The 13124-nt window shown below is 27.5% G+C and overlaps 2 protein-coding genes and 1 pseudogene across 2 annotated transcripts in view; 1 reads left to right on the forward strand and 2 right to left on the reverse strand.

Annotated features, from left to right (window-relative positions):
- Positions 1–5162, forward strand: part of LOC129985065 (structural maintenance of chromosomes protein 4-like) — a 32947-nt gene extending 27785 nt beyond the window's left edge. The window contains exons 19-21 of the mRNA XM_056094986.1: positions 1736–1968; positions 2720–2903; positions 4479–5162. Coding sequence (XP_055950961.1) covers positions 1736–1968; positions 2720–2903; positions 4479–4973 — 912 coding nt within the window. The 3' untranslated portion in view covers positions 4974–5162. The remainder of the gene's footprint in view (positions 1–1735; positions 1969–2719; positions 2904–4478) is intronic.
- Positions 5163–8863: 3701 nt separating this feature from the next.
- Positions 8864–11151, reverse strand: LOC129983709 (heat shock protein 70 B2-like; annotated as a pseudogene).
- A 51-nt stretch (positions 11152–11202) lies between these two features.
- LOC129983707 (ribosome biogenesis protein SPATA5-like) overlaps positions 11203–13124 on the reverse strand; it is a 39845-nt gene continuing 37923 nt past the window's right edge. The window contains exon 16 of the mRNA XM_056093301.1: positions 11203–11342. Coding sequence (XP_055949276.1) covers positions 11327–11342 — 16 coding nt within the window. The 3' untranslated portion in view covers positions 11203–11326. The remainder of the gene's footprint in view (positions 11343–13124) is intronic.

The following is a 13124-nucleotide window of genomic DNA, read 5'->3' on the forward strand; positions in this document are numbered from 1 at the left end:
GTTCTGAAAAACAGCAAACAAAAACTTTCAGGGAAAATATTTATATATATATGGTGCGAGAGAGTCCCCCACCCCCTTTTTTTTCCTTTTGTTTCCCAATGAAATTTTTCTATACCTATAGAAAATTCTCTTGATTGAAAGAGCAGTACGAAGCACAAACTATTGAAATTAGAAACATGAAATTTGGCAGAAACTTACCTCTCGGATATTAGAGGCCTACTAAGAATGGATTTTTCAAAAATTTGATTAGAAGTTTAATTAAAAAATAAAAACAGAATTTTAACATGTTTCTGCCATAACATCAAGGCTTATTATTGCACAAAAAAATTATTTTCACACGGTTTAAAAAGGTGACTTTTTAATTTACCATTTTTTTAAACATTTAACTAATTTTTGGAAAATTACTTTTAGATGCAATTTACAACAATTATTTTAATTGTAATCAAATTTTAACAAAGGTCACTGCTTCATTGAATAGTTAAATCATGTTAAACGAATTAACATTGTGACAAAAAAAAAAATTCTTTGCTGTATATAAAATTCAAAACTTTAAAGCAATTCATTACATAAGATTCTCCACTTGTTGAGTGCTGTTAAATTTTAAGATAATGATATTTATTATCTTATGCTAATTTAAAAAAATGCATTAACTGTCATTTTGTATTTTTGTTTTACTTCTAAGTACTGAGCTGATGTCTTTTTAATTCTTTGAATTTGTTTCCATTACTTATAAAAACTATAAATTGTAAAATCATTTCCATTTATTTATTTATTTTGTAAAATATATAACATCTTTCTGTAATTTTTTTAAAGCTGATGTTAAAAAAATTATTTATTTTTGCATATAGATTAAAAAGCAGGTTTTTATCAAATTTTCAAAATGTGAAATGTTTATAAAAGCCCTTTGCTAAATTTCAGAAGTACAAAGCAATAATTTTTTTTATAGGCTGAACAATTCTAAGTGCTATTACTCTTTTCTGTTTAAAAAAAAAATGGTCTAAAAAATTTCTTATGAACATAGCATTGTTCTGCCATCAATCTTTGGCAGTTTTGCCAGCTTATGATGGTATCCATTCTGGAATGCTTTAAAAGGCTGCAAATAAAATGTTCTAAATTGCTAAATATTGCGAGTTAGCATTGGAGGAAATTTATACTTTCCATGTTAGCCATGTTGAATATTTATTGCTGCAGATATAAAAAATAAAATACAAAATTTTTGATCATATGTTTTTTAGTCAAAGTTTGTTAATTCATGTGCTTCTATATCAATGTCAACATTTTCAGAAATGGCATATCCATCCAAATTAACTACTAGCTTGTTAATTTTAACAAATGTTGAAAAAGATATCAGATTTTTATTGTTAACCTTATAAAGGTTAACTTAATTTTGGGATTAATAATGTTTTTCAAGTTGTCAAAACCAAAAATTTGTTTCAAAGCAGAAGACTTTGTTCTTTTGTAGTGTTACATAAATCAATATTAAAATTTAAACATTTATCAATAAAAACAATGCATTATTATAAATTTGAAAATACACTTGTTTATGTATGCATGATGTAAAAAGTCTTTTTTTTGTGTGTGAGCGTGCGTGCATATGTGTGTGTGTGCGTGCGCACACGTGCTTGTGTGTGCCTAGTTCTTGCAGCAATATCTGGCACTTGTTATTGTAGATTATACATCCACAATTTAAAAAATATATTCTGGACATTTCAAACTTGTTGCATTTTGATTTTAGGAAGAAATATGTAAAATGAAACTCCAAGATTTGGAAGAAATAGTATTAGAGCGAGATCACTATCGTAACCACTATGAAAACTTTCGTAAACACAGATTGGAAGAATTCATGAGAGGATTCAACATCATAACTCTTAAAGTCAAAGAATTGTATCAGATGTTGACCTTGGGAGGTGATGCTGAACTGGAACTTGTAGATTCGATTGATCCATTTTCTGAAGGCATTGAATTCAGGTAAGGGTTGTTGTTTTTTTTAAGTGAAATTGTTCTAAAGCATTTAAGAGCTAGTTAAAATGTATTCAAAACATATATCTTAGGAAAATTAATTACATATTAGTTTTGAAAAATAAATCATCCATTTAGTAGTGCTGACTAAATGCTACTAAGATATTGTTTAGTGTATTCATTCTATTCAGGGATATGTTGAATTTATAAATAATAAAGCCATAAACTACTTGATAAAACATAAATAATTAGGTCAATGTTTTTAATGGAATGCAAATTTCAAAGTTTAATTTTTTTTTTTTTTTTTTTTTTTTTTTGCTTTAAAATTTTAAAGGAAAATTTTTGTTTCAAAATTAATTTTTAAGAAGTTCCAGTATCCATGAATGCATTGTATAAGAATAGCATACTTATTCCTCAGAAAATTATTGACATTAATGGCCATGATATATGTATAGTCATCTGACCAGGAATTGTCAGGAAATTCTGGAAGGGTGGGAAAAGTCAGGGAAATTTATTATACTTTTGAATAATTGAGTATAATGTGTAAATAAAATGTAAATTTTTAATGATAAATATTTAATCACAAAATTACAGTGTGTTTCTATATACTTGTATCTATTATTTAGTTAAAGATGTAATAGAGCAGTGTAAAGTCAGCTCTTCAAAAAATGAAATATGATTAATTAAAAAAAAAAGAAGAATTAATGTAAACATACATATGATAACCAGTTTCTTCTCTCTCTCTCTCTTTTGTTTGTAGTGTGAGACCTTTGAGAAAGTCATGGAAGAGCATTCGCAATCTTTCGGGAGGTGAAAAAACATTGAGCTCCTTGTCTCTGGTGTTTGCTTTACATTATTATAGAAGTACACCTTTTTTTGTGATGGATGAAATAGATGCTGCTCTTGATTTTAGAAGTGTCTCTATCATTGGTTCTTATATAAAGGTATTTCTAAGCCCTTTTTCTTATGATTCCTTTTTTTATGTTACAGGTTCACTGACTTGTGTAAATTTTGTCAGGTCAGAAAAATTATTGGTCTTTATGATCAATAGTTTTTTCCCCCCTCAATTGATGACTCCAAATTTGACAATTCAGACAGTTTCAACTACAACCCTAAAAACGGAAATTAGTGGTTTTTAGCTAAACTTCTGGCTGTTTTTTCTTACTAATTAAGATGAGCAGCCATTTGATGATTAGTCTTTTGTGTAATTCGCATCTATCTGGAACAACTAAATCATTTATAACATTTAACTTTGGACTTCACGAATTATTACTTTTTGCATTGCAATAAAAAATGTTATTTGTATTCTTTTTATTTACTAATGGGACAGCTTAAAATATTATATATATTAATAGTTTTGTTTTTTAGCTGTTTCAGAATTGTTTATTACTTTTACTTGAATAAACTGAAATCTGTGTATATGCTTTAATTTATCAAATATCTGCATTTGAATCATTAACGGATTTATGAAACCGGAAATTTGTTTCAGGGAAAATATCATTGTGCTTTTAGAAGTGACTACGAACATAAATTTAAAATAAATCAATTGCCAGAAAATAGGGGTTTTTTTTTTCTTTTCTTATCTTTAAAATAATTTAATGAGTTTTCTCATTGCAAATAGTTCACTAAACTTTTGAATTTCAACACTTGGATTGAAGAAAAAGATACAGTCAAAAACATCCAATTAAAAGCATAATTAATATAGTTGATACTTGCAAAATCAGTCTAATGACAAATATAATTTTGTATGTCATCTAACATCTCACACTGTTTTGTAAAATACATTTGTAATTTTGTAAAGTACATTTTGTAAAAAAAATCTTTTAGTAAAGAGCATGTTTTATAAATAGTGTTTGGTTGTTTTAATGCAAAACTGAAGGATATTTATAAACATTCAATATCAAAAAGGTATTTTTCAAGTTTTAACAATTTCAGTTGTCAAAAGTATAAGCTGATAATTTAATGGGAATTTTTCAAAAGTTGTATTAGGCTATGTATTGCTATTTTACGAGCTTAACTTAATTAAGTTAGCCTGCACTTTGATATATTTAGAGAATTTAGCTGATTATAAAATAATTTAAATAATAAAGGTAATCTTTCACATGATTGAAGTAATTCAATATTTTAAAAATAAACTATATGCAATTTAGATTAGATGAACTCTAATAATTTTTATGAGCATGAATAAGTTAGCTATAAAGAAAACTAACAAAGTTTAAACTAACAAACTAAACAAAGTTTAAAAACTAATTAAAATCTACTTACTTTAATTAAAGTATAATGTAGGAACTAGAATTATTTCCAAATGAAACAAAGCAAAACATAAACACTTAAGAAACTAAAGAATTGCTCTTAAAATCAGAATACTAGATACTAATTTAATTCTAATACAGTGAGATGCATAATTTACCTAACAAATTTGTATGAATTGACTTCATTGACTAATTAATAAAAAAGACTGCATCAACTTTTAAAAATTTTTTTTATTTCTTACAGTTATATTTTATTCTTTCTTGCAGGACTGCACCAAAAATGCTCAATTCTTTGTTATTTCTCTTCGTGAGAACATGTTCATGCTTGCTGATCATCTTATTGGTATTTATAAAACAAACAACTGTACCAAAGATGTTCATTTTCACCCACCACCTGAAGAAACTATTGCAAATAGGGAAAGGGCTGAGAATGCAGATTTTGATAAACTGAGAACTATTAAGCCTATTCCTTATCACTATGAGAGTAGTAAGGAATTGTCAGAAACATCACTCAAGAAAACTGATGACAGTCAAAATGAGCTAGTTGATTATTCTTCCAAGGAAACCTTGGTTGAACAAGGAAATGTGATTACCAAGAAGATTTCTATTCCAAGTGATGATACAAAAGATAAAGAAATTAATAGAAGTAAAACTGAAACTTCTCTTATTGAAAATGTGAGTAAAATTGATAAAGAGAATCTCAGCAGATCCACTAGATCCAACCTCTCTAAGTTACAAACACCAAAACGGGAAAATTGTTGAAATGGAAAATGACAGTGTGTGGTCTGATGACGATGATTTTGTCATTAATATTCCAAGACAAAAAAATTGCAAAGAATAACTATTGAACAGGTGTACTGTATTTTATTATCTTCATTTGCAGCATTTTTACAAAGCTATTTTATATGCTTTTTCTCATTTAAAAGTATTAATTATTGTTCAAATAAATATTGCTACCTATTATTTAAGTTATATTAATTGCCCATAAAACTTAGAAAGTTAGTTTAAAAAAATAACCTGAAATTCATTGGTATTTGGTCATATTTCATATATAAACACTATGGTAAAAGTATAAAATTATAATATTTCTATCAGTCACCACCCAATTTAAATGTATTTCAGTGATTATTTTCATTTATTGTTATATAGTGCTACATATACTACTATTCTAGAATTTGGTTTAATTAATAGTTTATTGAAGTAAACTAATCAATTATGTTAGAGGAAATAAATATATTAGATCTAAATGTACAGCAAAATTTTCTATAAATTAATTGTGGTGCCAATTTTTATGATTTTTCTGCCATTTTTTAAACAAAATTCTTTTAAAATTAAAAAAAATAAATCATGACAATGAACAATTTTATTTCTTGACAATAATAGTGAATTTACTGTGGTTTATAAAAAAATGAAAAAGAATGCAGTTTACCTGATAAGAACACATTTCTGCTGAGTTCAGTATTTTTGGAATCAAATTTTATAATTCTTGAAATTGATTTTTTTTCTATAATAATTCTATAGTATTTTTAACATCTTAAATACTAATATATAAATATAAAGTTATTCATTTTATTAGTCAATAAATCATACTTGTACCTCACAGTGCTTATGTTTGGCATAATTAATTATATTATATAAATTTCTTGATGTTTTTGTTTTTCCTTCCTTCAAGCATGTGTCAAATCTGAGTTTACTGAAAATTTATACACTATAAAAGAAACGAGCACTTTTTTAATTTAAGATAGATATTTTTTTCTCTCCGTTTTTCTCAAGACAGCAAATATATGAACTTTCCAATAATATTATACATCATTTCATTTTGCAAAATTGCACCTTATTGTAGAACATTCTATGTATATTTTTATTAATATTGTTTGAAAATTTGGGATGTTTAGGAGTTAATGGGTATTATGATAACTACCATTACTTTGTAGAAAAGAAATATCTTTATTTCAAATTTATTCAATTAAATTCTTTAAAAATTTTCATTTTTTTAGGGAAGAGGAAGGTGATAAATGCTTCATATCTTATAGAAATATGATACCCATAAAACTGAATTAGAAATTTACCCAATATTCAATTTTTCACCTCATTCCTCATATTATTGTCTTGCATTTTAATTTATTGAAAATAAATTAGGTGAATTTAACTTATAAATAATGCAAATTTCAATAAGGGAGAAAGCTTAATTATTTAGTCTCAACTATTAGCAAAAGAGAATGTATATATACAATATATTAGGTAGATCATTGAACCAAGAATTACTAAATTTCACCAAAATATGTTTTGGATTGTGAGAATGTACATCTTGGAGCTACTTTTTTAAAAAAAATGTAGTTAATAATTAAAAAAAAACACCTGGGCTTTTATATGATAGCCTCATTAATGAATTTTATACTATATGAAAATTAGAAAAATTATCTTTTCTACCATATCAATTTCTATGCCAAACAATTTTGCAACAAAGATCTTCATTGCTGTAATGAAATTCTGACCATTCCCATTGTTATTACACGTATAGTATTATATATTACATTACATATGCTGTATATATTAATAATATAATGTATGAGACAATGATAAATTTATCCTGGGTTTTTGATTTAAGTTTGCATATTAAATATTTTTTTCATTTTTAAGGCATAGTTTGAATGAATTTTTAGATTTGTGATTATTATAATGGATGCTTATTTTAAAAGTATACATTTATATAAAAAAAATATTGTTGTTTCTTTATATCTAAACATTATTCTTCTTTCCTGCAATATAATTGGATTTATAAAAATATATTATTACTCTTCAAGTTAGAAGTTTGGTTTTCTTATTGTGGATTTTTTCATTATTTTTTATGGTCAATGCATAAACATTCTTAGTAAAAAATAGTTTTAAAAATAATAAAACATTTCGTTTTAAATAATAATAATAAAAAAAACCCTACTCTAATGTTCCAAGATTTTCATCCATTATCTTTGTATATTTTATGAAAATATTTCAATTCAGTTATTAACTTACTGAGTTAGTTGAAATTTAATGATTTCTTGTTTTAGATTTAGCTTGGATTTTAAATGAGATAACAAGAAAGAATTAGCAAGTACATAACAGTGAATAGAACAGCTATTAGATTTCTAAAATAGCACACTGAAATTTCTAAATGTTCGTTGAGAGTTTTATTAAAACTGTATTATACTTAAAAGATAATCTTTGCAAACCAGTTATTTGCTAAAATCATTTCAGCAATTCAAGAATAATGAAAGGAATACTATAATCTTTATTCTTAAAATTTTTTTTAATTATTATTTTCACAAGAAAGTATAAGGGGGGAAAAAAGCTGCATAAAACAATTACCAGTTAAATAATTTTATATATAACCGACTTCTGTATTTAATTCAGCCTAAGGGTGAATATACTTTTAAAAACATGCATATAGTTTCCATTATCTAAAACGTTGTCATGATTTTGCCATGTATTATTCAAAATAAAAATTTTCTCAGCTAATGTGAATATCTTCCCTGTATCTTTTAAACATTATAAATAAATATGAATTATTCTCAAAATAGATGCACTGTGTAAATTTAAATTCTCACCCAAGTTATATTATTATAAAAAGAGTAAGAGAATTGGGAAAAATATAGAAACTATTAATGATCAAATGTAATTTTATTTATTATAAGTGATAAAGAATTAGATATCAAATAAGCATGAATTTCTTTAACAATTTATGTTCCGATTTTGAATATATATAATATGATTATATTTTTACTTAAAACTAAGTTATAATTGTCTATTATACTTAAAATTGCAAAAGAATAATGTTATTTAACAACATGCACCCAGAAAAGATAACATTTTATTTATACATCATAAAAAAAATTAAATAATTAACTGCCACTAAGATTTATTTCTGACAAAATTAAGAGTCAGTTATTTAAATGAAAAATGCATACAATACCAAGGTGGTATTTTATAAAGTAAATATTTTTTTCCCCCAAAATAAAAGTACTTTTAACTACCACCCTGTTTTAGGACTTGCTATCAATATAAAACAGTACTTTTCCTTAGTTATATCTGACAATATTATGTTTATATTCAGACACAAAAAATAATATTCAAAATGTCTCATTTTAATTAGATGTGCGAACAAATTTCAAAAATAAATCCTGGAATATTTAATTCTCTTTCAGGCTAATGCCCTTAATCTCTTATTAAGGAGCTAATAAAACATACAAAATAAAGTAATAAAAGTATATATGTATTATTCAAACTAGCTAATTTTACAAATTAGCTTTGATTATTGTTACATTTTTCCCTAGAAAATTAAGTTTTTATATTTTGGGACTTAATATAAACATTAATAACGTGTGTGGTCATGTAAAATAATTTAATAGTTATTTTTTTGGGATGGGTGGAAATAGGATTCATGTTAAAAATGAGGCGATTGTTATTATTTTGAATGATATATATAAACATGCAACATCTATTTTAAAATACTATATCAAATTCCAGAAATTTATTCCTTGATTTTCTTAGTTAATTATAAATCTGATTAGGGTTTTTATCCATTACAGATTTCAATTTCTTAATATAAAGCTTTTGTTTTCTAAATTTACACAAATAAAACTGTGATTTGAAGTTTAAATAAAGACACCATATAATACAGACTTAATATTCTTTATTTATATCACAAATAATACAAGCATTACAAATCATGGCACTATAATAAAGCCATTAAAATATACAAATATAACATTCTATAAACAATAGGAACTATAGAAAATTTTTTATACAACTGTATCCTTAGAAGTAAAAAGTTTAAGTAGTTAAGCTTAATAAAAAATTTGTTATATATTAATATTAGCTTACCAAAATTTAATCAACTTCTTCAATTACTGGCCCATCACCACCAGCATTAGTAGCCTTTGCTCCCTGGCCAGTATTTGGTGTTCCTCCTTGATGTAATTTAGTCATGATAGGGGAAAGCTGTGATTGAGCTTCTTTCATTTTATGATCTATTTCATCCTTCTCAGCAAGAGTGTTATTGTCTAGCCATTGGATAACTTCTTCACAAATTTCTTTGACTTTTGCCTTATCAGAAGAAGATAGACGATCATCAGGTGCTGATTCAGCCGTTTGCTTCACAGAATATATGTAACTCTCAAGAGAATTCCTTGTTTGTACCTTTTCACGTTGTTCTTTATCTTCTCGCTCATACTGTTTAGCTTCAGCTAACATCTTTTCAATTTCAGCTTTGGAAAGCCTACCTTTATCATTTGTGATTGTGATGCTTCGAGTATTTCCAGAACACTTGTCAGTAGCTGACACATTCAAGATTCCATTAGCATCAAGATTAAATGTAACTTCTATCTGTGGTACTCCTCTTGGTGCAGGTGGTATTCTTACCAAGAAGATGATTATCTTTTGTCATGGCTCGTTCTCCTTCATAAACTTGGATATCTACACCAGGTTGGTTGTCAGAGTAAGTAGTGAAGGTTTGTGAAGTTTTGCATGGTATACGCGAGTTTCTTTCTATAATCTTAGTCATAACACCACCGGCTGTTTCAATACCTAAAGAAAGAGGTGCAACATCCACTAGAAGAACATCTTTAATTTTATCATCCTTGCTTCCAGTCAAAATTGCAGCTTGAACAGCAGCACCATAAGCAACAGCTTCATCTGGATTAATAGACATGCATAGTTCTTTACCATTGAAGAAATCCCGAAGCAATTTTTGGATCTTAGGAATGCGTGTAGAGCCACCAACCAAAACAACATCATGAATACAGCTCTTATCAAGCTTAGCATCCGAAAGAGCACGTTCCACAGGCTCTAGAGTTGAGCGGAAAAGGTCCATGCACAGTTCTTCAAACCTAGCTCGACTTATCTTGGCATAGAAATCAATACCGTCAAACAGAGCATCCATTTCAATGCTGGCTTCCGCACTGCTAGATAAAGTCCTTTTAGCCCTTTCACAAGCAGTCCTCAGTCTCCTTAATGCTCTTGGGCTAGATCCAAGATCTTTACGATGCTTACGTTTAAATTCTTCTACAAAATGAGTAACCATTCTATTATCAAAATCCTCGCCTCCTAAATGGGTATCTCCTGCTGTTGATTTTACTTCGAAAAGAGATCCTTCATCAATAGTAAGAATAGAAACATCAAATGTTCCTCCACCTAAATCAAAGATAAGGACATTTTTCTCTCCACTTAAATTCTTATCTAGTCCATAGGCTAGAGCAGCAGCTGTAGGCTCATTAATGATTCTCAACACATTCAATCCAGCAATCTTACCAGCATCTTTTGTAGCTTGCCTCTGGGAATCATTGAAATATGCTGGAACTGTGATGACAGCATCGGTCACTTTTTGTCCCAGATACATTTCAGCAGTCTCTTTCATCTTAGTTAATACCATGGCACTAATTTCTTCAGCATTAAAGATCTTGTGCTCACCCTTGAACTCGACAGAGATTTTTGGCTTTCCTCCCTGGTTTATGACTTTGAAGGGCCAGTTCTTCAGGTCTTGTTGAATCTTGGGATCATCATACCTCCTTCCAATTAATCTTTTTGCATCAAAAATGGTATTTTCTGGATTCAGGGCAACTTGCGATTTTGCTGCATCTCCAATGAGTCGCTCAGTATCAGTAAAAGCCACATAGCTTGGAGTTGTTCGATTGCCTTGGTCGTTGGCAATTATTTCAACATTTCCATGCTGGAAGACTCCCACACACGAATACGTTGTTCCTAAATCAATGCCGATTGCCGGCGCTTTTCCCATTTTTAACTTAGCTGTCTCTTTTTCCACAAGTAAAAAGCAAGTTCTCAGCAGTAATTTCAGAAAACACGGATATTAATATCGCACAGAACTAAGAAAACGCAGTTGATATGAATAACAAGTCGTAGATGAAGTCGAATGTCCCTCGCTTTGGCTTTCGCTTTCGCTTTTTTCCACTGGCTTGTTTACTAACAAATCATGACGACATCACTCCTTTCCCTTATTTATAGCGTCCAATGAATACTCTAGATTTATCTAGAAAAATGACGTAATTTCAGTTGTGCTGCCATCTGGGTGAGAAATTTCAGGAATAACCACGAAACGAATTTTAATATTTTTTTCATGAATATCATTTGTGCTGCCATCTATAGAGTAAAGCAATAAGCATTAGTAAGCTTTACAAATATTAGAAGTTACATGTTATTTTTATTTACTAAGAAAAAATATTAATATAAAATTTTTGTAAAATAAAAACAATAAAAAGCTAAATTTCATTATTCATTTCAAAATTAATTGAGCAGAAAATGCTCTTCCGTACAAAAATACAGTGGAAAACCACGCTTGATTGTATTTCATAGAGGATCCACATTTTCTAGGAGGAAAAAAATGTTGACAAATCACAAAAAATCAACATTTATCTTTAAAAATTTTATATTTTGTTAATTTTAATTACGTTAATTGTATACTTTCTATACTTGTTATTTAACGTTATTTTTTTAAAGCCATTTAAAAAAAATTCCTCTCAGGAAAGCGAAGGCAGATTCAATGCACCCGGTGATTTAAGGACTCCTCCCCCTATTTACGTCATGTCCTCTTCTAATTTCAAAAGAGTTGGAACTATGAGGATGAAAGTAATGAAATAAAGTCAATTGATGATAATTAACATGAATTTAATTAAAAAGGAGTAGGAGTTAATGGTTGAAAACTAATTAACTTTAGAGAAAAAAAATTTGCCATGATGAAATGACAATTCACCTAACGTGAATTATCTTTCTATATTCATTCACAAGTTAGATATGGAAGATTGAAATTTCGTAACTACTTTCTGCTCGATGGCTCATCTACGAAAGCGGCATAATTTCCCACTCTTCTTATACTTCTTTTTATGTTAAGGTAAATGAAATTAATCTAATGATTATGTATAATTACTAGTGATTATTCACTAAATTTATTGGTGATTATAATAATCACCAAATTATCGCAATATATCACATTCCATTTCAAATCCTTTCTAAATTATTTTCTTTATGTATTTTGGGTTCTCATGATCGATTAAGATCCAACAAAAGTTGTAGCCTGGAAATCATTACAGTAAATAGAACTCATTTAAAGAATATGTATAAAAATTCAGTCTTTTTCTGTCTATTTTGTATAGGATAGTTAAATATGTATTCACTCATTTTAGGAATTTATAAAGCAAGTACTTAAATAGAAAGTGACATTTTACTATTAACTTAAAGTTCTTTTTTTTTCGTTAAATGCTTTAAAAAAAAAAAAACAATTTGAAGCAGCATTTAACCTAAAGAAATAAAACAAGTGGAGTATGATACAAAAAAAAAAAAAAGTTCTTTTTATGTCCACATTTCTCCCCCCCCCCTGCTTTATGGGAAACACGTGTCTATATATTTTTATCTTAAATTATTGAATAGACATCATGAATAAAATTATAAAAACATTATAAACATTACATATAAAAACAAAACATATAAAATTTAAAAATTTTTAATAAGATTTTTTTTTTAATTTATTTATCTTTTACTTGCTTGACATGTCTTGTTTGACATGTAACTTTCAGGGAAATACTGCTAGTTTCAAACCTTTACAGACATTTTGCCTCTGCTCCTTACTGTCTGTATAATTCAATTATGTTATTTTTTTTTGAGATTGAAAACCCTAACTTAAAGAAATACAGACTTTTTAAATTAATTGTAAATATTCTGAACTTTAATCAGCAGTACAGTTAAATAGATAAGAATAATAGCCATTTTGTTATGCATATGCACATATAACCTGATATAAATTTAACATATTCTGAAATGTATGCCAGTATGTCTTCTTTTAATAATTTCTATTGCCTTAATGTTAAATTCATATAATACAGTGAATTAATAATACATGTTCTTTACACATCTTTAAATGAAAAATAT

This window comes from Argiope bruennichi, chromosome 9 (genome assembly GCF_947563725.1).
Source record: "Argiope bruennichi chromosome 9, qqArgBrue1.1, whole genome shotgun sequence".
In the NCBI taxonomy this organism is placed as follows: Eukaryota; Metazoa; Arthropoda; class Arachnida; order Araneae; family Araneidae; genus Argiope; species Argiope bruennichi.